This window comes from Microtus pennsylvanicus, chromosome 7 (assembly GCF_037038515.1).
Source record: "Microtus pennsylvanicus isolate mMicPen1 chromosome 7, mMicPen1.hap1, whole genome shotgun sequence".
Lineage (NCBI taxonomy): Eukaryota > Metazoa > Chordata > Mammalia > Rodentia > Cricetidae > Microtus > Microtus pennsylvanicus.
The window spans coordinates 69,894,092-69,920,194 of record NC_134585.1 but is presented as its reverse complement, the minus strand read 5'-3'; the positions used below and the strand labels follow the sequence as shown (position 1 = coordinate 69,920,194).

Genomic DNA, 26,103 nt, shown 5'->3' with positions numbered 1-26,103 from the left:
CTGTCTTATAATGCTCTCTAGTTCTGGGATTAAGGTGTGCACCATCGTATCTCCTTTAGCTTTGCACAGAACTGCTCTGTGGAGGGGTTCACAATGTAGAGAGAAGAGTGAAAGTCGGAAAGCTGCTTTCCGGGGAAGCTGATGGCTTCTGCTAGAACACTCGGGTGTGGAAAAGATGACTCTTTAGCCTGAGACAAGGAATTACCGGAGAAAGCAGTAAAAGGGCACAGTGTGCACGAGTGATAGCTGTGCACAGAGAAATGAATCCCCTGCTGGCCTCAGAGCATGGATGATGCCGATGCTAAAGGCAACGGGGCGAAAGTATAACAGGAGTAGCTCAGGCTGTGTTCAAGTAGAGTCTCAGTGTGAACGGCTTTGAGTGTTGATATGACGGCAAGGAAAGATGACACGTACTCCTTGCAGAGGTTTTTATATATAGCTGGATTCTCATCTCTGTCGATGACGTCAGCATGAGAGATGCATGGCCTGACCTTCCTGCGTCCTTCCCAACCTGTCATTATGTAAAGAAATAAAATATTTCCTAAAACTCTTCATAAATCCCATAAATCTTCAGCTAGCATTCTCAGTGGTAAGCTGTGGCAAAGGATTTCTTCTAATTTTTCCTGATTTTATAAATAAACCACGTCCTCAGTGGCTGTAAAATTTCTTCTTCCACAAACATTAAGCAAAACTATTACAACTGTAGAATTCAGCACTCTTTTAAAACAATATTTTAATATGGACTTGAATTTTAGGTTTCAGCCAAAGGGGATACTGTAAATGGTAGTGTTTTATGTTTTGCTTCACAATTCTTTACATGTGCCGGGTGGTGGTGGCGCACGCCTTTAATCCCAGCACTCGGGAGGGAGAGACAGGTGGATCTTTGTGAGTTCGAGGCCAGCCTGGACTACAAGAGCTAGTTCCAGGACAGGCTCCAAAGCTACAGAGAAACCCTGTCTCGAAAAAAACAAACAAACAAAAAAAAAACAATTCTTTACATGTGTCTTCTGAACCAATAGCAATTTCAAATGTAAATAAAAAATGTCTGAAATTCAGCATGAGTAAGCATGATGAGGAACGGTAACGCTAGTGGGAGGGAACGCTGTGTACGTGTGTGTGTGTGTGTGTGTGTGTGTGTGTGTGTGTGTGTGTGTGTCTGTGCGCGCGTGCCTGTGTGCTGCATGTATGTGAGTATATGTGAATGTGTGAGTGTGTGTATGTGTGTGTGAGTTTATGTGGTGTGTGTGTGTAGTGCTTGTATTTGTACAGATCAGCAGTTAAAACAGCTGTATTCTAGGGTGTGTCCGACAATATTGGCACTCTTAATTAAAGTGAGGTTAAGAAAGAATGACTTAAAAATCATGTTTGGTTATTACAAAGATGAGGGACATGAAATGTTTGAATATCCTCAATCACTCCTAGATTAGACAGAAGGATAGAGAGAAAAAAGAGCATTGTTGTTGAATATAAATTTTGAAACATAGGCTGTTTATGTCATAAAAGACAAGATTCTTTATTGCTTTCATGAACGGTGTTTATTTTTGAGGGTTTGATTCACCAACTGTCATTATAAATTGGATGGATTTTCTTAGGAAGGTCAAGTGTGTGTGCAGGACAATCACAGAGTCTAGAGAGCACTGCCATGCTCCTGTGTCCTTAGGCAGCTGCATTTGGAGAAGCAAATACACAGAATTCAACCTGTAACCAATTCTAAAAACTAATGCAACTGCAAATATTAATGCAGTGGGGTTGCACACTCGAGGTGTGTGCTTGTCTGCTGAGCTTCCCAGTCACTTCTTCGATTTTTAAAAATCTGATATAGGATAAGATTGTGTCATCACCTCCAAAACCTGCCTATACCTCCATTACCATCAGTCTTTTCCCAAATTTCAAACCAGACTTCTAACTCTAGTCTGTATTTATATCAAATACACAAAATAATATTTCATATTCGACCCACAACTTCTTAGCATAATCATTTCATGACTTAGTCATATTGCAGATACACATTCCAGTTATTTACAGTTTGGGACTCTTCTGTAGGACACACTATGAGTGTTTGCATACATGGCTCAGTATGGGCCTATAAGGATACTCCTCATAAGTAAATGCCAAGAAGTAGAACTGTCAATCGTGGGCAACTACCTATTTATTATACTCTATAACATAGAGACAAATAGCTGAAATACCTTGCTTTCCCACAGACAAGTGGGAGAAATCTACTTGTTCTACAAATTTGGTTCAACATTTGGAAAAAGGAAGTATTGCACATCAAACCCAAGAACCTGTGCATGCAGGGCAAAGTCTATCACTTAGCTATAAACCTGGGTTTGTTATGAAAGATTCCAGTTTTAACTTCTGCTTATCTTTAATTTTTTTAAATAACATTTTGATTTATGTGTAGGAAAATAATTTAAAAATCTTTAGAACTAAAGGCAATCTTTCTGTCTCATATATGTGGACGTATGCAAGCATACTTAATGCTCATACACCTATCTGTCTAAGTAATATATAAGTTTATATATATTAATATATTCATGGAACTAAAAGATATTTAACCTGTTGTGTGGAGATAAAATAAACTCTTGCATAAAATATACACAAAGGGGCTGAAAAGAAGGTTGCAGTTAAAAACTCTTGCTGCATTGTCGAGAGCCAAAGTTAGGAGTTCTGTTCCTACTACCCACGTCAGGTAGCTCACAAGTGCCTTAAAGGATTCAATGCCCTCTTCTGGCCTCCATGGGCTCTCGCTTCACCTCCCACACCCTTCTCTCAAAGTAAAAGCAAAAATGAATCATAACATAAAAATACTTAAATAAAATTAGAAAGGCACACAACTTGAGCAGAAAAATGTGATACGTTGTTGTTGTTGTTGCTCTTCTTCTTTAATTCTAAACTAGAAATCAAAATGAAGTAGCTATATTTCCAATGTTTTGAAACTGGCTCCTGGGGGGAAAGGAATGGCTAAATCAGGAGAGAAACAGAGAAATCAAGCAGAGGAAATGACATTTGAGAGAAAATGCAAATGCTAAAACCTAAGGGTACCACCTGTCTGGCTTCCCTTAAAAAACACAGAAATATGTGCCCTGCAACTGAATCCTGTCTGATGGCCCTCGATGAGAGGCTGCACCTGGCAAGAGCCGGGTCCACTGGCAACCATGCCCATCAACCCAGCTTCCCACCCTTTTCTGCACCCTGGGAAAGACAAGCACAACAGATGGAGTATTGCTGCAACACAGAAAACATTTGCTGGGGACCAGACGCAGATGTATGCCGGCCATGAAGTTGTGTGGAAAGTTTTCATAATTTGAGAAATTAATCATAAAATAGAACCATTGCTGAATCAGGAAATAGAATAGCAAGGACATGAGACTTGATGATGAACAGACTCCATTTATGAGACCAAGTAGTCAACATGATATTTCACATTTTCAAACAAAAAATAATAATTTTCTCCTGACCTGTATCTTTATGTTTGATAAATGTGTGTCAGCACACTAGTTGTGAATATGTACTATAATTAAATTTTTAGAGTTTAACTATAGGAATAAGTCCTATTACCTTTCATTTTCTCTCTCTTAATTAATCTTTTTCATGTTTTTGGATTTTACCCTTTTTTACCTATTTGTAATTTTCATTTGTGGAACCAAATAATTGAATGCTGATGAATCAATAAGATACTTGGAACTACCTCGAAACATGTAACTCTCAATTATGCCTTAGTGAAGAGTTTCTCATGAGTGTGAGCTTTCATACTGACATCAAATTCAGTCACAGTGCTGCATGATGGTCAAAGATTTATGGAGGCCTGACCCTGGCAGGTCCCCTGGAAGGTCCCCTGGCAGGTGGGAGACAGGCAGATCTGCCACACAGAGAGACTTCGGTACTTAGTAGATAGTGGGAAAGGTATAAGGGTAAGGGCATTATGGGGCAAAGAGAGAAATAGAGGGAGGAGAAAGAGAGGGGGGAGAAGGGGGAAGGGAGAGGCAGTGGTTGCCTCTTCAGAAGGACAGACTCGGAGGGGAGGGGAGGGGAGGGGAGGAGAGGAGAGGAGAGGAGAGGAGAGGAGAGGAGAGGAGAGGAGAGGAGAGGAGAGGAGAGGAGAGGAGAGGAGAGGAGAGAGGAGAGGCCAGAGATCAGCTTGCCTCTGCTGGAAGCGGGGGAGATTGGTGGTGGGCAGAGCTTGTCTCCTGAAGGGACAGGGTAGGCAGGTGACAGAGAGGCCTGCAGAATTTTAATAATTGTGACATGGAACTGCTATCACGGTTTGCATTAGCTGAGTTGGATTTAACCCGGCTGAGAGTCTAAAGTGAGTATGAAGTTTCTCACACAATGACTCAGCAGCTGGCGGGTTTGTAATCTATTCCACTGATGCAGCCCTTTTGGTGTGCCTGGTACTACCTGAGGATTCTCGGTGCTTCTTAGTTCTTCAGGTCATCCGACTGGAAACATTGTTCTCCCTATTTTGCAGATGAAGAAAGTCTAGAGAAGCTACAAAGAGTCTCGTTTATTTTTGATGGCTTTTATCAACCAGATATCCACATGTGCATGTTGTCTAATTATTTGATTGTGTTTCTGTGTTGCTAGTAACATTAAAACAAAATAATTATTATTTTCCTATTGAGGAGTATTTCTCTTAGCAAGATGTACATTTGCGGAACTCTTTATCAAACATTTTCTGGTGTCAGCACAGATCAGGGGGCAGATTTAAAAGCTTTCTTTGACAGTCTAATGCTGTATCCTGAGCTGCCCAGCATCTCTTGTGTAGTTAGTAAAGGAATTATCTGTCAAATGGGGCAATATCTTTGAAGAGGTTTATTTTCATGTTTAAACAACAGTTTGGCCTAGAACTTCAGTATCAGCTATTGCCTTGTAAGTGACAGGTAGGAATCTATTCAGTAATGTTGGATACACATGTTCCTGGGCTGCTTCCAACTCTGGATCTTTAGGGATCTTATTTCAATAAAGACTCTGGTTAGATTTGCTTTTTGTAGGCATTCGTGTTGCTTGCTACAAAGTCAGTGATTTGGGCTGTAAGCAGTAAACTTACTGTTTTCCTAACACTTAATTGCTCTAGTGTCCCACAGCCACTAGAGCAACTGAATTGTTAACATGTTGATCTCTAATATTTACATTTCTATTAGTCTGCAAGTTTTGCGTGAGCTAAACAAGCCTGAACATGGAGACAGTGCTCCAAATAGTTTTTTTTTTTTTTTTTATCTAGCATAGATAACGTTGACTTATTAGCCAACTCTGTGTTCTCACTACAAAATTCTATAGAGACCATGGTTTCACAGAGTCCTTTATAAGGACAATTGTTATGAAATATTTTAACAAGGAAAGATATGTTAGGCACATTTGCTCAGGCTGAGGAATATTACTTTAACTATGTGAAGGTGTGTTACATTTGTTTCTGTGGCCTTCATTGTCAATGTAAAGGTGTGTTACATTTGTTTTTGTTGCATTTGTTTAATTAGGTGAAGATGTGTTGTATTCCTTTCACCTTGTCTGCCTAAGGCACCTGATTGCTCTAATAAAAAGCTGAACAATAGTTAGGCAGAAGAAGGATAGGTGGAGATAGTGGGCAGATAGAATAAATAGGAGGAGAAACCTAGGTGTGTGTGTGTGTGTGTGTGAGAGAGAGAGAGAGAGAGAGAGAGAGAGAGAGAGAGAGAGAGAGAGAGAGAGAGAGAGAGGCAGAGAGAGAGAGAATGAATATGAGGAAAACAAGGTAGAAAGAGAGAGACATGCCCGGGGCCAGTAGCCAAGCAGCCATTGCACAGACAGGAAAATAGGACATAAAAATGAAAGGGGAAAAGCCCTGGGACAAAATATAGATAAAGAGAAAGAGATTTTTTAAATAAGCTAAGCTAAGGCTTTTTTTTATTAGACCAATCAGGTGAGTTAGGCAGGCTAGGTGAAGCTAATAATAAATCTCTTTATCATGATTTGGGAACTAGTTGATGGCTCCCCCCCAAAAAAGAAAGCCTAGTACAGACAATAGTTCTTTTAAAAATTTTAAGCTATAATACTTTAGTCTTTAAATTTAAAAACAACTCTGAAAGTAAATATATGCATCAAACTAGAAATCTAGATTTGATAACCATAAGCATCAAGTGAATTTTTATTTTATGACTTAATCAATTTCTCATTTTAAAGATCAATGGTTATTTTATTTTATGTAGCCCTATTCTGAAATTTTTTATGTTGACCAGGCTATCCTTGACCTCACAGAGACCTACCTGCCTCTGCCTCCTAAGTTTCTAGGTAATAAAATACCAGTAATATTTTAGTTTTACAGATTTAAATCTTTTCAGGTTCATTTTTAATGTCTATCTCATTTAATGCTGAAAGTCACTCTTCAGAAACTTAAAAATACAGGATTAATTTCCTGACTTTGTATAGGATTAGAAACAACAACAACAAAACAGACACAGCATAGAGTTGAAGGGCTTGGGGCAGATAAAGAAAAAAAAAACAATAAGTTCTAAAGAAACCAGGGCTGGAGTTGATCTCAACTCAAACAATCATAACAGCAAGCAAAGCTACATTTTGGTCACGTACCTTTCCTCTTGTAAAGTCCCTAGTGTGGGCCCTTTAACTAGAATTCCTGATGTGCTTCCTTACTATAAGTCAGTACCCAGGGAATCATTAGCAGACCTAACTGCTATTACAGCCTCCATTTAACAAGCATTTCAAAGGAAGGGCCTTGATTCCATAACAAAAACATCTCAAAGGGGGAACACACTATTGTATTTGATGAGTTTAACAGTATCTCAACTAATAAATTGGCTGTCATTCTTGTCCTGCATAAAGATAAGGGGATGGGACATGAAGATGCCCTTTTTAGCTTGCCAACTTGCAATTACTCCATGACAGAGCACAGGTTTGTCGTGATTGATGAAGAGCTGTAGGAAGAAAGGGGCTTAAGTGGAAGGATTTTATTAGGCTTTGAAATGACATCCCTAACAGTAGTGCTAAGGGGAAAATAAGCATAAAAATATCTTAAGCAGATAGATAGTACGAACAATTCAGATAGTCATGAATTGTGTCCAACGTCCTTGTTTTCCTAAGCTTTTCCATAACAAATAGGGGTGGAAGCTACTTAATTCTAAGGCTACTGTGCAACCTTTCCTGCTTTGTACTTTGATCAAAAATAACATGTGGGATAAGAATAAGATACCTTTAAAACGTCAGTGGATTGCCATAAAATGCTGTTATTGGACGTTAAAACATGCAGTAACTGCACACTGAGGGATAGAAGCAGCAGAGTGTGATAAAGAAGTATACATTTCACGGGCACCACCGTAATCACTCCGATCCCGAGCACTCATCTCCGAGCTGTACAGTGTTTCTGAACCAGTCCCCTTTGCACTTAAGCATTCATATCTCAAGCTATAGGATCGGTTTTACCACCCCATGTTGGGTCCAGATCACTGGTCCAGAAAATAAGGCCTCGTGTCTGTTCCCAGGGTCTGTGGTATTAGTTGAATCATCTCCACAAAGCTGGGTCTCCCTCGCCACTGGTTCAGGCTGCAAAACTGTTGAAAGAAAACAATTTCCAACTGACCCTTGAGGCAATTATTTTCAGGCTTGGAAACCTGAAATTTGTCTACACTCAGTACCGCTTTCTATTTAAATAGCTATAAATTACTAATGCCTTTTTTTGAAAAGTAACAATTTTGAAATCAATGAAGTCTTCTACAATGGAAGAAATGTTCACCATCTTAAAAGAAAAGCAAGGCTTTTTTTGCGTGCTTTAATTTCTTCTTGTGTTGGTTTTAATGCGAAAATTTATTTTCAACTAATTCTACAAAGGAATCATATAAGGCTGTCACAGGACTGTTGGTTTGAAACCAGCAGAACATTAAATAATAAAAGAATGGTTTTTGGGGGCACACTTTAAGGATAAAGCAGACTTGTTTTAAAACAAAACGAATGGCATACGTCATCTCGCTGGCATGCAAATGAGCTTCAAAACTCATTTAATGTAGTCCCAGCATAGTTTTAAAATGGACAAACCCCTTGAATAGTTCTGTCACTGGAGGTCTCACAGACCATGAAAGACAACCTTGGCTGCACACTGGGGTGAGAATGTTCCTGTCTCAGTGTTTCTCCTCACCTTCTTCTAGGGTTCAAAGGAATTGGCATCAGGTAACAAAGTCAAAAAAGGGTGTTTGAGGCAAAGGGAAGATGAGTTTTGGGTGTTGGCTGAGTAGCACAGTCTGGCTGCCCTGGGGTGAAACAAACAATAGACTGTTATGTAGGCAAAACAGCGTGTTGATAGTAGACACACCCAGACTTCTATCCAAGCCAGAAAACTCAGCCTATGAGTCCCTCATTGTGCGAGGATTCGTGGTGTATCTCGATGTGGCGGCTATGCACTCATTCCTAACAAAGAGATATTTTATGGCATTTTTACTTGAGAATCTCAGTTCCAAACAGAATAAATTAACTAAACATTTGTCAGCTTACAATAAAGAAACAAAGAGATCTCACAGTAGCGTACCTTGCATATAACTTTTCTAAACTTCCTTGGCCATTTTTCCAAAGTAGATTGGCAACTTCATTTTATACTAATCAGGGTTGAGTGTTTTATTAATTTTACATAGCCTCAGAATTTAAATGAAGCATCACTATTATTCTACTTCATTTTATCGATAGAGAGATCATTGTTAGGTGGGCTTTATTACAGGCATAAGACAATCTAATATTCCAAAGACAGACAGAGATGGAAAAAAAATCTCTGAATCCTAATTTCTTCTTTATTTTCTTTGAACACATAGATAAATATATTTCTACTTATATACCTTTAGAAAATGTAATATACACATGATGTTATACTACCATATTGAAGAATGCTTAAGTGTTTGTGGGAAGTATCTAAAGAAATGGACAAGTTTCTGTTTGCATGGGGAGAAAAGGACGAGAAAGGAACAGAGATGTCACCAGCACGAACCCAGAGAAAGCTGGTGGAACAATGGCATGGACAAGAGAACATGAACAAGGCAAACCACTGCCTTACTGAAGAAGAATGCAATCTATTACAACTTGTCATATTCAATTCAAGAAAACACTGAGGTCGGAAGTGAATTTCCGCAAATGAATTTTGCAGACATTGAAGTAGTGTACATAAGCAGTTAGTAATTATGGGACTGTAAAAAGATTATGCAATATTATCCAAAAAAGATTAAAGATAACCATTAAATTAATATCTCTGATTTCCTTACACCATGTCTCAGACCCAGTTTGTCCTGCTGTGCTCATGGTCTAAGGCAGAGGATAATTTTTTATGTCAAGTTGTCAAAACCATATGTACTGTTCAAGAGGAAAGAACCACAATTTTTATATACTTATAGGATGTCCAAAAGTCCTAATCAACAGGAAGCTAAATGTTTTTTTTTCTGGTGGTAAGATGGTGCTTTTAAATGATAAATATTATTCACATCACTTACAGTGTAAACTGTCATGAAGATAGTTAAGATATTATGGATTCAGCTAAAGTATCAAGTCTTCTGAAATAAGTCAAGGTTTAGAGAAATCATGATACAAGGTGATTCTTCAAAAAAGAATGCCACATTTACATTTGGAGAAATTAGTCTATGTGACAATATGCCCCTAAGTGCCACTTAAGAGAGATGGAGATGACCCCTTAAGGCGATCAATAAGTGGTCGGAGGTGGGCTCATCTCTGCTTCTCTAAATGTTTAACCCATTAAATGATATCTGAAGTCAGCCAATAATCTTCAAAATGCTGCATTCAATAGCTGTACCTTCTTAGAAGGAAAAAACTCCTACAGACTCAATGCTGAGATAGAATATGACGTTCTCCATATACTGTATATATAGTAGTGCATGCTTACCAGAGACCAAAGTAATATGAGCCCACAGAACATCTTATATCCAGAGTGTTTATTACCCTCTCCTCTAGGAATGCTAATAAGCACCTGTAAGAAGCTCCCTTGGGGAGCATCTTCTCTGTGATTACAGTTAACGCTGGTTAACAATGGTATTGAGATAATAAATGGAAGACTTCACAGATGAGTAACTCACAAGTTTCAAAGTGACAGGAGTCTGAATAGTTTGATGGAGATCTCTCAGAACCTGCATTTGGATGGGCGTCATCCCCATATCCAGCATTTCCTTGCAGTGTGCCCTGTCTACCCATCGTTCACTAGCAATCTCTGTCAACAGTACAGGGGCATCAGACATCTTGTGGTCAAAAATCCCCTACTTCACTTCATGGAGATTCCAAAATGCAAAATACTGATGAAAGATATTCAAGGGGAAACGATAGAGCACTTTCTTTAGTAGAAAGGAGTAAACATACAACTTTAAAAAGAAAAATAATCACATATGTCCATATAAAATATTTTGATTTTGAAGTTGCTACTCTGCAATAAGCTATTCTGACACAGACAATATTCCCATAGCTTCCACTGCGGAATATTGTTGTAACGGTCTTGTTTCATTACTGTGACTTCTGTTCACATCTCATGGCGCCCGAGTTTTAAGTCAAGCTTTTTCATCTCATACAGGACAAAGCAAAGCATATATATAGCACTGCCTAAAGTTTCAGGTGTCCAGCAGACCCCTGTAAATAAGGAGAGATGACTGTATTTTGTCTTTATAATCCCACGGTCATTAACCCTATGAGACTGTACATGTAGGGTTTGTTACCTAGGACTTGTACCACACTGTCTAGCCTTTTGTGAAGGTAGGTCTGTCTGTCTTCTGAAATGATTGGCATTTCCTTTCAATGCCTTCTTTAATGTTTCTTTGCAGAATTCATATATGAGCCGCTGTGTGACCTTGTATCTCTATAAATGTCTGTCAGTATGAAGAAAAATTTTTTAGCTGATCAGAGAATAATAGAGAATCATTTTTATCTTAGTAACTTGCACATACTACTCTACTTTCTCCAAGATGCATAATCTGAAGCTCCCCTCTTCGGTGTTCCTTTGTAAACCATCAAGGATTTTGCATTGAGCGCTTGTAAGACCTTCTGTCGATGATTCGATTCCCCCATCGCATATGTATCACTTCAATGATTAGAAACAAAAGTCAATAAAATGAGCTTCACAGAAGCGACTTCATAACCATCATTTGAGTTCCAGGGAGATTATGAGAATATTACTCATCTTTACTATCAGAGCTGATGGGTACAAGGGAATGAAACGTTGCAGAATCATTGATTGATAGTTTGAAAGAAATGTGTCAGGATTTTGTCCCAGCCTTATATCCAATGAGCAAGAGAAATTACTTCTGCTATGTAGAAAAATAGGGCTGGTTTTTTTCTCTTTCCATTTTCCTCCTCTACTTGTATTGAGTGTGCTTGTTTTTATAACATGTGTACATTAATAGTTCTGACAAAGAGAAGACCAAAAATGATAGTAGCAGAAAATGGGAGTATTTTCTTAAGTGCTACATTTTCCTTAAGAAAAAAAAAGTAATTGCAAAAACAGCCTCAGAGAATGTTTTGTGCATGTATTATTTGTCATTGCCTTCCCCCACCCCCGGCCTCTGCATTCCATTCAAAAGCTGATCCATCGTCAAAGGCATATTTTTCTTTTCAAAAGATCTTGGAATAATAGTTGCTGTTTGGAACAGGTTAAAAATCGCTTTTCCATTAAAGAAACTACAAAGTATGAACAAACACTCAGCACAAACATCTTATTCCTGTGTAACTCTACTTTGTTTACCTTGCAAACTGTAACGCTTTTCACTTGATGCTTTTGACTTTTTCTTTAGTAAATTGGACTTACTAAAATCCATGGTCAAGGGAACGTGAGTTTACACTACTGCTTCCTATCGACAGTGGGAAAGAGGAGTACATTGCCTTCAGTATTGGATTTATGGTTTCACCTGTCTTTCCTCTCTTTCCTTGGCCTTTCCTAGACCAGGAAATTGGCATCAGGTGTGGTGTGCACATAGTAAGGACATCGGGTGTGGCGTGCTCACAGTGGGCCTACTATTTTCCTTGACTGATTTAACTCATTTTGTTTGCACTGCTGCTCTCCCTCGTCCCTCCCTCTTGACTGACTTTTCCTTCCCTCTTCCTGTTTCCCTCTTTACCTGTATGACCTTGATGACCAACAGAAAAACAGAGTCCAAAGAATGTACAAAAGAGAGGCATCTGAGTAATGGTGTTGTTCCTAAATTCATTAGAGGAACAGGTGGAGGGGATTATTCTAGTGTCGAGGGAGGGGACGGGGAGGGGGGGGGACGGGGATGAGCCAAACAGCTGCACGGGGATAAAGAAAACAAAGTGTTTTATGTTGCTCCAACTTTGACACCCAGGGCCTGTATCAGGCAGAATCAAATAACGGTTATGGTCATTTTAGTGTCGCAATTTGCCGAGTAATCCTAGCAGTCATGACCGGAGGGAAGATGAGTCCAAGAGGGAAGCTGCTGTTTAAATTCTGCGCCTTTCAAGTTACTGTAAACAATTTTGAGCCTAGTCAATGGTATCTCAATTTTTCAAGTCATTTTTCTTATCTTTGGTAGCTGTATTTGAAAATAGGATACAAGATAAACTCTTGTTAGTATTTCAGAGTATCCATGCTCTATAAAAGCAGTTAAACTCTGTTTTATTCCAAATGGAGCTACTGTAGTACCATGGTTTGGAGCCTCCTGTCAGCCAACACTAAGTACTTGGGATTCTTGGATTTGGAGGTTTAGATGCTTGTTATTTGTTCCTTGTTTAGAAACATTGTTTTTTTTAAATCATTTTTATTGAGCTGTACATTTTTCTTCTCTCCCCTCCTTTCCTCCCCTCTCCTCTTCCATCCTCTCCTATGATCTCTACACTCCCAATTTGCTCAGTAGCTCTTCTTTTTCTCTTTCTTGTATAGACCCACTGTTTATGACAAAATTACTTTTCTCAACAATGCAAACACATTGTCTTTGAAATTGAGCATAAAACCTACATTCATCTTATTCTGCCTCTGTACTGGCATCATTGGAACTATCCCAAGTGGAGTTTCCAAGTAAAACTAGGCATTTTTTTTATCATGACAATTAAGTAACTAAAAAGTTCCAACACTTTGAATTATTAGTGTAATTCATACTGACCAATGCTTGATCTGACCTAAAGAAAAATAACTAACTAATCCCAACAGAAATATATTTGAAGTGTTATTTTGCCATAAAAAAATTGGTAGACAAAACTAAAAATTTGTTTTACCCGTCACCCAGATGAGACATGCTTTAATTCATATTTATTCTGCTTTGGCTTCACCCACTTTCTTTGTTCTGAGTCATCAACTTCGACTTCTTGGTAGTTAGGAGATGTAGCATGCCTCTTTCTTCACTATACCTCGGGTGCATCCTTGAGCATTGGTTTCCGCATGAATCTTCTTCATTAGTAATTCTGGTATTACAAAACTGCTTTGATACTCAGATTCAAGCTTAATTTTTTTGTTATGTAAAATCTGTTGAAGGCCATCTTTGACCTAGTTGCAAGTACGTAACATGTCTTTCCCATTGTTGATGATGTCTCCCCGTACCTTATGTATCAATAATATAATTTTCCTTAGTTTATGCTGCTGGCTATTTGTGAAAACACTTTTTTTTTTGGTTGAGTGTATTGTCAGGGTAACATTTCTTTCCCTAAACTGTTAATTGCAGTGTAATACATCACTCCAGCTTCATTTTCTTTTTGAAATCTCTGCAAATAATATAAATCCTTAGATCCACAAATTGGCCTAAGGAAGCCATTCCCTTGTCTGCATTGTAACCTAGTAATGTAGCTGTTTACTAAAGACCAGACATAGTTGGTACAAACACTTCACTCTGGTAATTTTGGTCTTCAATACATCTTTCCCAACAGCCATGCATACCTTTGTTGGGGACTGTGTGTATCTTTGAGTTGCCACACTCAATTCATTATGTTAAAGACAGGTCAACAAGTATTACTGAAAGGATATTAAATACCTCTCCCTATTAATAATTTTTAATTCTAAAATTTTCTCCAATTAACTGTTGATGAGAGATTTTAAGAATATCTGTGAAAATATTTATATTTAAATATGATAAATTAATGTAGAGATAAATTAAACATAGAACCACTGGAAGTAACTGTGATTTAGAGTATTAAAAGAAAACAAGAGAAATGGATTTTTAACATATATTTGTGGTATTGCTTTAAATTATTATATGCATACATGTTTCCGTAAGTGTCATGTGTTGGTGTGAGTGTGGGTGCCCATGGATGTCAGATGAGGATGCCAGGTCCCTTTGGAACTTGAGAAACAGATGGCTGACGTGGGTGCCCTCTGCAAAAACTGTACACACCTTTAACCACTGAGTCATCTTTCAGAGCCAAGAAGCAGCTTTTTTTTTCTGCAGTCTACCCACCTAAAGTAAATTTATCTGTAAAGTTTAATTATTATAAAGTTAGAGACACTGCAAAGTATAAGGGTATTTACATAATTCATATTTATATACTACTTCTGAAAGATAATTTCTTACCCATCCACTATCTGGAGGTTACTTTCAGAGAAGTGGTATTTTATTGAACAAGATTTGAATAGGAACTTTGGGGAATTTGTCCACATTACATATCCAGTTGCAATACTTGGATATAGCAAATATTTTAATTTCCTAGTTCTTGATAACAAAGAAACCAAATGTCCAAAGCTACCCTCAAAGAACAATACAAAATTCGATGTCAACTTTTTCTGTGACTATGTTGTACAATATTAATAAGGATGTGTTGGAATTAATCAGCACATTAATATGTTAATTTGTCTTAGAAACCACTCATTTAGACAATATAAAGTGGCTCAATTGCATGGACTTTGACTGGTAACTCAGATCTAGTGAAGCCTCTGCCTATGCATGTTTGCATATTATTTTTGTAGCAGAAGCCCACATGGGATTCAATGCTCATCATTTTCTATATCACCAATAACTGATCTGGAAACACAATTTATTTTAAAGTTTAATATAAACTTCCCCCAACATTCTGTGACAGGATTCAAATTTAGATCTATAAATGAAAACTTTTATCTTAATAAAAACTCAATTATCTGCTTGTGTGGTAAGTTACCTTCAGAATGTGAACTCTTGACAGGAAGGCACAGATCCTGACTTTTTGATTAATTTTTACTTATTTCCCAATATAGACCTTCACATTTGGGAACTGGATGACTCCATAAATATTTGAGTAACTAAACGATTGACTCAAACCCAATGTGGGCGAAATATTTTCCTTTAACCTAATTTAGATGCTTCATATGCAACTTATGAGCTACTCTCGGTTAATTTTCATGAAATAGTTTAATTTCGGCTATATGCATGCAGATAGGTAGGTAGATAGATAGATAGATAGATAGATAGATAGATAGATGATAGATAAATAGATGACTTTGTTTCTGTTATATAAGTACAGCAATGTACACATTTCTGCTTTCTGAGTCTGTATATATAGTTGCATAATAATTGATTTATATAAATAATTAAATAGATGTACATGGGCAAAGTATTAGCTTATGCCCAAGAACAGTGAAAGGTTCTTCTACATGGATACATTTCACATAAAGAGAGAAGTGTAGACTCACAGTCTTATAGCCAGAAAGCCATTGTTTTCACCTGAGATGTGAGTGGGTGCAGTGTTTGAATGCTGTGCTGTGCTGCTATGTGCTGTATCAAACTCTGCCAGGGTACAAAGTATTTAAAACAATGTTGTTTTTCTCAAGTGCTAACTGGATTTCTCCAGCCTATGTTCCAGCTGCTGATTCCCTTAGAATGTCATGTAATAAGTTTCATTGTTAAGAGTTAATTACTGATTGTGTAACTCTGGAAACATGAGTAGAGCAGGGAGGCCTAACAGTTAACACAGTAATTAAAGAAAAATTTAATTGTATTCTAGTTTTCTGTAGCCTCAAGTCTCCAGAAGACATTTATCTTCTCATCGGATCAGGTTTATTTTTTAAGATTCTTCAGTTCAAAGAAGGTCTATTTCACAGACACCAGAGAAAACAGACACACACACTCATACACAAATGCACACACGTGCATAAACATGCAATGCATGCATATGCACGCACACACATGCACATACACAAACAAAGAAGAATGGTTGTCAACAATGTAAGAGACGTGATCATTGGAATTGAAAATCTCTTCTCCCAATCTTCATTTCTACTGAGACGCTGCAGAATGACCCTAAGCCTTAGCTAACTCCCTTGTAACTCTTTTAAGGGGTTTGTAAACACAATAACTGTATCAAAACCCAATCCTCAGTCCCGAGTCCTATTTTTTACCTGTTTCATATGATGGATTATTCAGTGAAAAACTCATTCTCTGGAAAAAATGTTATTTCTCACCAATTTTGTTGTCCATAAGGATTATGCTTTTCTGAAAAGCTATTGGCAGCTCCTTCCATTTTCTCTGCTTCTATTGTAATTTTCATTGTTCACGCTGATAATCCTCAGGGAGTTCATACAGAGTCATAAATCTATCCCCTCTTAGTATTATTATCACCTTTTAATATAGTGCTTCTGGTCTTTAATTCAGTTAATTCTTAAATGTGACATATTATGCTCATTAAACATAAATACATAGAAACATCATTAAACATCAATAAAAAGAAAACAAAGTTTTCTATCCAGAGCAAGACATGGCTTAAGGAAAATTGACTGTAGTACATATTTAAATTCAGCTCCGCACACGTAAGGTGATTTTTTTTCAGGCAGGTGTAGGGTGAAAGGACTATGTATTGTTTTCTTCTTTCCCTTGGAGTCACAGCAAAACAGAACTTCAGATGTTTACCCCTTAAAAGACTAGTTCAAGACCAGTGTTTCACAGGTGGGAAAACTTAAGCACCTAGAAGCCATAATGATTAAAGGCTGAAGAGTAGGGAGTATCCTTTCTTTCTTTAACCCTCGCCCAGGAGCTTAGCACACATGTGTTTTTATGTTCTACCTAGCTTGGATTGTCCATGTAACTGTAGTGGGGGTTATTTCCTTGAAGTTAAACAATATTAAAATTGAATCTTATCTTTGTGAATTAATTCCAATAATTAAGTATTTGCCTTCTACATTCTGTAACACAACATTAGAAAACAACATTATTAATAAGTATTATAAACAACATATGATTAAAATCACCATCTAATCACACTTTGAAAGAAGATTATAGTAAAAAAAAAAAAAGGCCACTGGATTTGCCAGTCATAGACAAGGAACAAGTATTTTAAATTAAATTAAAATTAAGTATTTTAACTTTTAAATTAAAGTTAGTGGATAATTTGCGGTTGTAAAGGTTGTGCCTCTTTTTGAGTAATACTGAATTTTTAGAGCAAAGGCAGGAGCTGCAAATAGCAGGGAAATTGGACCAAATATTAAACTTTCTCAGTCAGTCTTAGTCAGATATAGCAGCAATTTAGTTTTCATTAGGATGGAGGCCAGTGCTCTTTTTCTCTTAGACAACTTCGCTAATTACCAAGACAAGACAACCTACCAACACATTCCTCTGCATCCCCCTGTATACATATTCTCGGGGTTCTTGCAATTAGCAGCACTGCAAATAGAAACAGAATCACTGATTTGATTTTCCGATTGTAACATCAGGTATCAGTTGTAGCCTTGATACCACTGCTACGTGCAATGCATTCCCTCGTGGGTTATGATATATGCACCTCTTCTGCATCAGGCATCTTTGTTTACTGTATTACAGCTACAGTGTAAGAGGGTTAGGATAGAAACCTAGCCATCCCCATGCCTGTAACTGTAGGAAAATAGAATCAATGTAGTAGGTTTAAGCCATTTGTGCCTCATAAGAGACTGCAGGCAATGTTAGCATGGACCTTGCTACAAGATAGAAACCATATTTATTTTTCTGTGGTAGCTTCAGCCCATTATGAGATAGGATGTTTCTTTTACAAAGCATTAGGTAGGAAAGGAACACAGAGTGCTGTCCCAAGGACAGTCGAAGTATTACTGAATGCTTAGATGTTCCATTTGGATCATCACTGACCATCACTGTGCTAAGCCTGAGCACCAGTAACACCCAGAACAACAATATCAAATTCAGTAATACAGACTTCTTCCTTGTTTTAAAGGACATTTCCACTTTTGTTAAGGTATAGCAAGCACATAAAATAGTAGGTTTTATTATGACATCTTCATCAATGTGTAGAATGTGTTTTTATCATATTAAACCCAATTATATTTTCTTATTTTTGTTCTTTTTTTTGAAACATCATGGATGAGCTTTGCATCGCTATTGCTCTCACCCTTCCCTCTGCTCCTTTCCAACTCCTCTTACATCACCACCTGACTCCCACAAACCTTTATGACCTCCTCATTTTTAGTGGTGATCATTATATGTGTTTGTATTTATATGAATGTTATGTATATACAACATACATATAAATATATACATAAATACATATAATATATATATATATATTTAACAATTTGTATGTGTGATAGTAAGAGCCCTAGAAACAGAATGGCTGCCAGAATGTTCTCTAGACATTACATAGATGTAAATGTATAAATCAGACTAAAGTTTAAGAAGCATTAGTTTGATAGGATAATTAATGTTATTCCGTAAGATGCAGATACTAAGTATAAAAACTTTGATTGGGCTTAATCTTGAGTGCTAGCATCCCAAGGACACTACTACCATTGCTACCATTCTTAGATCATCATATTTTCATTCAATAAATTCAGGAGCTGAAATGCTTTATTTGGCCCATGATGATGGGAAGGCAGCAATCTGAGGGAACAGCACTGGGAATCCATTAATAAAGCAAGGACTCCAGTAGCCATGGCACCCATGAACTTGGATAACCCTACTTAGGGGCTGCATAGGACCACGGGCATCAACATTCAGTTATGAACAGAGGAAAGGCTCTTGGGCTCCAGCCCCTCCTTAGGAAGCTGTTGGCAGCTGAAGGCTATAGAGGGAAGGGGAGTCCTTGTCCTCATGGGTGCAGTGACTGGGGAGTTGCTTCTCAGTGAGTTCCAGGGGTTAGCTTTCCTCTTTTCTGTATCTTTTGATATGACATCACTAACCATATACAATAGTGTAATCAGGAAGTAAACAAGATTTTACTTGGTTTTACATTTGAACACTAATTAAGAAAATACTTTTTAAAATATTTGCAGATAAAGATGAATTCAGTGAGTTTTCTATCTGTGATAATCACTCTGTAGATAAAAATGTCAATGCAGGATTTAACTACAGAAAAGTCACAGTTCACACCTAATGATAAATTTGCTGCCAAGGTGAGATATAAATATAGATATATCTTTCAATCTTAAACTATATAAAATACTTACTACACATTTGTGAAGTATCAATGAGCTACATTCCCATCCCAAGGTTAAACAAACCAAAGATTAAAAAAAAAACGATCACAAAACAAAATCAAGAACAAAACAAAATGGTAATGAGAGGGTAACTTGTTTTGGGGAAGCGATTATGGAGTGAAATAAGAAGGTGAGAGGATGAATAACCAAGCTATGAGCGTGATGAAGCCATGGAAGGATAAATTGATACACTGCAGTGCTCTGAAATACTCAATGTGCAGGGCTGCCGCACGTGCAAACCCACAGCAGCTATGGTTGCCTGCATAAGACCCCTACAAAACTCAGCCAGTTTAAAATTCCACCATGGATTGGGGAGTGCCTCCAGAATTCCTATCCATGTCTGAGGAGATATTGGTAGTTCATGGCTGCTAAAGGAGGAGAAGTCCCTTTTCTTTAGGAGTTTGACCCCTGCTAGGTTTGAGGCCAAGGGATGGCCCACATTCATACAGACATAGCAGCACTAATTGGATTCAGTTGGATAAAATTTGCAAAAAGAATTAAGAATGGGAGAGGGAGAAAAAGGAAAGACAGAAAGAATGAGAGAGAGAGAGAGAGAGAGAGAGAGAGAGAGACAATTGGGAAAGAAGTATAATGGAGAATCTCGGTGAGGAGTGGAGTGGGGTGGGTATGATCAAGGTATAGTGTATAAATGTGTGAAATATTTAGAGAATGAATATTTTCTTTTAAAAAGAGAGAAAGAGAGAAATCAAACCAACATAAAACCAAACCAGCACAGAAGAGATAGGGGAAGAAAATATAATAGTAAGGTACAATCACCAAGTATGTTTAAACCCACTGTGTGGAAGGATGGAGAGAGCTGAATTTATGGAGGAACTTTTCATTTTGCTCATAGGTTGGTGTTGGATAGGGTTCATGATAATGCTGCACATTTAAGAAATCAATTCCTACAAAGTCTCTAACATGATAGACAAAGAATGTGTTAATTGCCCTACCCGGGAATTAATTTGTTCTCTTTGTGATACTCAGTGGGTCTGCACGCAGCCTTGTTCAGGTTGTTTTCCCACTGGAGTGCAGCGTATGCTTCTGAAACAGTCCTGGGAGAGGAGGGCTCCTTGGTGACATGTATGGTGGCCTGAAACCACTGAACTTAGAAGAACCTGAAAGAGAGATTGTCATGAATTCAAGGGCTGCACAATGAGCTCCAGGCCAGCATTGTGAGAACCCTATCTCAACACAAGAGCAAAAGACACTTGATTGACATTGTCTGCACCCTTGCCTCATTCTTTCAAACTTCTTTGTGGCTTAGAAAGTGTGGGTAGAGAATGTGGGTGGATGGGTCCTCCATGCAGGAGTCAACATTCCATAGCTTTTTCCGTTTTCAGCTAGTAAGCATTAATATGTGTGTTTGACACATTAATATGACAGTTTTTGAACAATATATATACAAGTTAAAAAAATGAAAAGGTGTTCCTTTACAGGCTGCACACCCTGGTTTCTAGACAATACACATCACAGATATGTAGACGTCATCAGAACAATGATTTTCTAGCCTTTCCCTCTGGTAATGTTCTTTATAATGTAGTATCATCACCCTTCTAGCTAACATAAAGTTCATTAAGAACCTAGCAAGAGGCTTTGTGCTGACTTTCTGTTCCATGGCTTGAGTCATGTGTTTTCCTGTGCCTTCACTGCGTTTTTAAGTGAAAAAATTAGGAACAGCTGAATTTGAGACAACAGCCTGATGACATTTTAAATTAGACTTTAACAGCTCCCTTCCTTTTTACACTGGGAAATGGTACCATGCCATCTTGTTATTTTCATAATCGAACCATAAATTAAAATTTCAGGTTCATTCATTAATCTAATAGAAACTGTTTCTAAGATGCCAGAACTGGCTACACACACACACACACACACACACACACACAACCTTTGCATTAATTTGAGGTAATGATCTAGACTAGTCAGTTCCTTGGAATCATTCCCCAACCTGGCAGTGGATTTATATTGTATTTATAACTTTAAGGCACATTTCATTGCAGTGTGTAAAATTTTAAATTAAGAATATAAATGATGTGAGCCTAAAAACCCAGCACCTTTATTACAGTGTCAATATATAGCTACTGAAAACCTCAGACTTAATTCTGCACAATTTATTTCTTCATCCATACTCAACTATGATTGTATATTAGAATCATCATCCAAATATAATATGAACAAAAGTAATCAATCATGATAAATCTTAAGAGAGTTGGAGAACATAATGTCCTGGACCCTATTTTTCGGTTAAATCACACACAGAGATGAAGCTTTGACGTGAAAGTGAGCTCATCTTCATCTCCAGATCACTTTAAACAGAGTTATCATCTGTTTAGCCTAAGACTAGCGGGCAAATAATTTTAAGTGCACTTTGAAAAATGGATCTTTATTAAATTAGAATAACTGGTACAGCTTAGATGATGGGAATAGATTTACTGATCTTGTTGACAAATCATGCTACTCAGAAAACAATCTGAGAGTATGGCCCATGAATAACATTTTCAATACTCAGTCAGAATGGATTGGCCAAATCTGAGTTAGGAAATGCATGCAGCCACGTTTGTTCTGTTTCCCCAAACGGTGGGATTTCCCTTCCTTCCCTGTATCAATTCATAGGAAATCACTAACTGTATGCCATATTGTTATCAGGAAACAAGCAAGTAAAAGAACAGTAATTGAAGAGATTACTTTTTGATGTATTTGCAGATATAGATGAATGCAGTGAGTCGGCTGTCTGCGGTGACCACGCCATATGTGAAAATGTGAACGGAGGATTTAACTGCTTCTGCAGGGAAGGTTATCAGACCTCCACGGGGAAGTCGCCCTTCACACCTAATGACGGCTCTTACTGCCAAGGTGATTTAGAACCTTCGATCTTAAAGTATATAAAATACTTACTACACATTTTGAAGTATTGAAGAGCTACATTTCCCAGCTCTGTGTCATGATTCACTAAGACTGGCAAAATAAATTAAGAAAGGTGCATTGTTTCACTTAGTGGGAGGTGGAAGCAGCATGTTTAATGTAGTTCACATTCGTTCCCTCTTCCTTAGACTATGTTCTTCCATCTTCCATGGGACATGATACATTCTGGAACTGCGATGGAATCTCAAGTGTTAAAGAACACTTTTAATGTTTAAGTGCACAAAATCATTCAAGTCAGCACAATCACCTTAGGACACAATGGTTTGTATACTCACTGTGCAATGTGTTTTCTTTTTCAACAGAAAGTGTGAATTCAAATTGCCACTTAGAGCATGCCTGCATTGCTGCAAACATTAATAAAACCTTAAAAAGAGTAAGTAGACACTTTAGGTTGAAATATATTTTACGCTGACATTTTGATCTCAGTGAGAACTACCGAAGTCCTATTTGAAAGCATCAACAGCTGAACCCCATGTAGAACTGAAATTCTTTGCATACAGCCATCCAAGTATTATTTACAGTGCATCTAGGGTTAATTTGAAACATTCCAAAGCATTGTGGAAGAGTTTATCCTCTTCAAATTGTGTTATTTTTTTCATTACTTGGCATACTGGAAATTATTTTCAACATAAAAAGAAGTTGTTGAGTAAAATGATGAAAACACACATTGGCTCAATCCCAGTCCCACATTCTAAGGAGATTCAGTGAAATGCAACTAGATTTTGCACTTCAAAGTGAACACTTCAAAGACCAAGTAAAGTAGGACATTCATAAAATTGTTGTTCTGTGATTGAATGGGGGAATCAAACTCTGAGGAAAGAACTTTCAGCCAAGGCATGTTTCCATTTCATCATTTACCAAGGAACACTTCGGTGGAAAACAATCTGATTCAGGTTATTGAATCAAAATTTCTGACTTATGATATCAAGACTTATATGAACTAATAGATTTAAATATTGAGTAGGTTCTCTGGCTAGGATATAATTTTATATTATATCTTAGGAAGATATTTTCAAAATTACTCTTTAAATTATCCATTCAAATATGCTTTGTGTGTTTCTGAAGTATAATAAAGCCTTTCCAGTTGCTTGTATGTGTGTTCATATATGTGACTTCCATGTGCACGTGGAAGCCAGATGCTGATGTTGCTCTCTCTCTTTCTCTCTCTCTCTCTCTTTCTCTCTCTCTCTCTCTCTCTCTCTCTCTCTCTCTCTCTCTCTCTCTCTCTCTCTCTCTCTCTCTTCCTCTCTCTCTCTCCCAGTGATCACAGACTAGACTAGCTAGATAGTTTGCCCCAGGAATCGTCTGTCTCTTCCTGCAAATCACTGGGATTACAGGTCAACTGCCAAAAGCAGTATTTTTAAACAGATTCTGTATATCTGAAGGCTGGTCCTCAAACTTAAATGTCAAATGTTTTCCTCACTGAACCATATTCCCAACCCCATAAATCTTATTCTGAAAATTTTCCCACAGAAATCTGATTCTCTTTTTCTGATCTCTTTTTTTTTCCCCTCAGATTGAACCCATAAAGGAACAGAATGCTTTACTACAGGAAATCTATAGAAATTCTGAGGGTGAGCTCTCATCCGTGGATATAATCACATACATAGAGGTACTTGCTGAATCATCCCCATTACTAGGCTGCATGAACAGCACCACTTCATCCAAGGATGATCATTCCAATTCAACTCTTATTGTGAGTATGTTTAAATCTGTAGTGTAGCTAATCATTAGATTGTTTCCTATAATTCTGTTCAGTGTGATATTACAATATTTTTAAAGGCATGTTTTTTCCTTAAATAGGAATTTGTAAAAACCATCAATAATTTTGTTCAAAAGAGCACATTTAAAATTTGGGACCAATTGCCTACAAATCATAGACAACTTCATCTCACAAAACTCTTGCACACTGCTGAGCTTGTCACCTTAGGAATCTCTCAGAACTTCCCAAAGGCCACTCAGTTTGATATGAACGCTACTGACGTGGGTAAGGTGTGAAGGTAAATGGTTCGCTTCAAAGCAGCAGTGTTTACTAAAAAAGGCAGTAAAGGTGTGGTTCTTTAACTACTACGAAATTGTACACAGTTTTGTCAATGCAGAAATGAATGGCGGTTCATATTACCAGAGCAATATGAATGAAGAGCTACGCTAGGCAAGGCTGACTACATAGATGCTCCCTCTGTCTTACGTTGCCCCGTTTTTTCTGTTCATCAGCTGTGTAGCGTGAAAGTTTGCAGAAGATAACATTCCCTTGTCATACTCACCCCATGAGCTCCTGACCTTAAACTATAATATTTACATCAGAAATTATGGGTATAGTATGTTTAAATTTCTCATTGTAGTAACATGTGGCCATTACAATAATAAAGGAGGAGTTCCTGCTTCATGCAGTTTACTGGAAAAAAAACTTAAAATTATGTATGGCGGATGGTTATAAAATTTTTCTGAAGAAGCAAAGTATGTTTTATTAGGCAATCATTACATGTGTCTGTATTGATGTCTGACTAATATCCCGCTATGCGATAGCATATTGACATAATGATTATCTCATTGATATTCACCAGTTACCCAAATTAAAAGTGAAAATGATAATTAATATGTAGACACACTATATTTCTATGTTTCTGCATAAAAGAAGTGCTAATGTACCCCAAAAGGGAATTATTACTCAAACATTTAATCCTCCCAATCTTTAGACAGTAAGTTGCATTTAAATTACAAATAGTCTAACAGACACGTCCAATTTTGACACTGAGGCAAGACCTTGTCATCTATGAAGTTCACACTTGAGTAAAAATAATCTCAAAAAAATCTTAAGGTTTTAACTAAGTTTGCTATTTCGTATGATGCCGTAGCCGTAGCTTTCCTGGGTGAGTGTAGCCTGTAGACTGTGGGTGGTTAGACAAAAGACAGTGTCTAGGATACTGCTCTAGGAATGATGTGTAGGTGGTTAGACAAAAGACAGTGTCTAGGATACTGCTCTAGGAATGATGTGTAGGTGGTTAGACAAAAGACAGTGTCTAGGATACTGCTCTAGGAATGATGTGTGGATGCATCTGCAGGTGTAGAGATTTTAGTTTTTATTTGAACCCATTCAAGACTAAACCATGAGTTCAACCATGCAGGAAAAGAAAAATCAAACAAAATATCTGAGTTTTCTCAGTTTTTATATTATGTAGTATATTACCAAAAGTTTAAATGAAGTGGTATTCAATGCAATTGTCTCTACATTTAAAAATTACACAGATTAAACTAATTTTATAATATTTCTTTTTTCCCACGGTACCATTTCAGCTCTCAAGGTTTTAGTTTTTGATTCAAATCACATGAAGCATGCTCATCCCCACATGGATGTGGACGGAGGCTATGTAAGAATATTCCCAAAGAGAAAAACTCCATACGACTCCACTGGTAGGACTTTAACATCTTATGCATATTCATGTAGTTCTAACAAATACTAATATGCACTTGGCTGTGTAATTTCCTATAGAAATATTTTAAGTTCATATGCAGAATATCCATCTTGAAACTTGAGATTCTGACATGACTATGTGAGGAAAAATTTAACCAATAATATCTTGATTCTTCATCATGAAACCAAATTTGTAGTTTCATGAAGGGACATATTTTTTTAAAGTGCTCAGTTACAGCTTAGGCTTAGACTTCTCTTTGTATTTATCATTCCTTGGCTTTTGTATAGTAAACTCTAAGTCAAATAAAACTTTTAAAAAACTTAAGACAGAATTCTAGTAGCAGGCAGTTTAGTGGTTATCTAATTTAACAATCTCATTTGGTAGATAATGGAACTAAGGTGCAAAGTTAATGGATTTGTCTTCATGTTTATCAGCAAATAG

At 37.4% G+C, this 26,103-nt stretch overlaps 1 protein-coding gene across 2 annotated transcripts in view; it reads left to right on the top strand.

Annotated features, from left to right (window-relative positions):
• Positions 1–26,103, top strand: part of Adgrl4 (adhesion G protein-coupled receptor L4) — an 87,755-nt gene that overhangs the window by 29,033 nt on the left and 32,619 nt on the right. For both annotated transcript variants that reach the window (XM_075981089.1, XM_075981090.1), the window contains 5 exons: positions 22,031–22,180; positions 22,552–22,622; positions 23,766–23,945; positions 24,053–24,236; positions 25,544–25,660. In XM_075981089.1, coding sequence (XP_075837204.1) covers positions 22,031–22,180; positions 22,552–22,622; positions 23,766–23,945; positions 24,053–24,236; positions 25,544–25,660 — 702 coding nt within the window. The remainder of the gene's footprint in view (positions 1–22,030; positions 22,181–22,551; positions 22,623–23,765; positions 23,946–24,052; positions 24,237–25,543; positions 25,661–26,103) is intronic.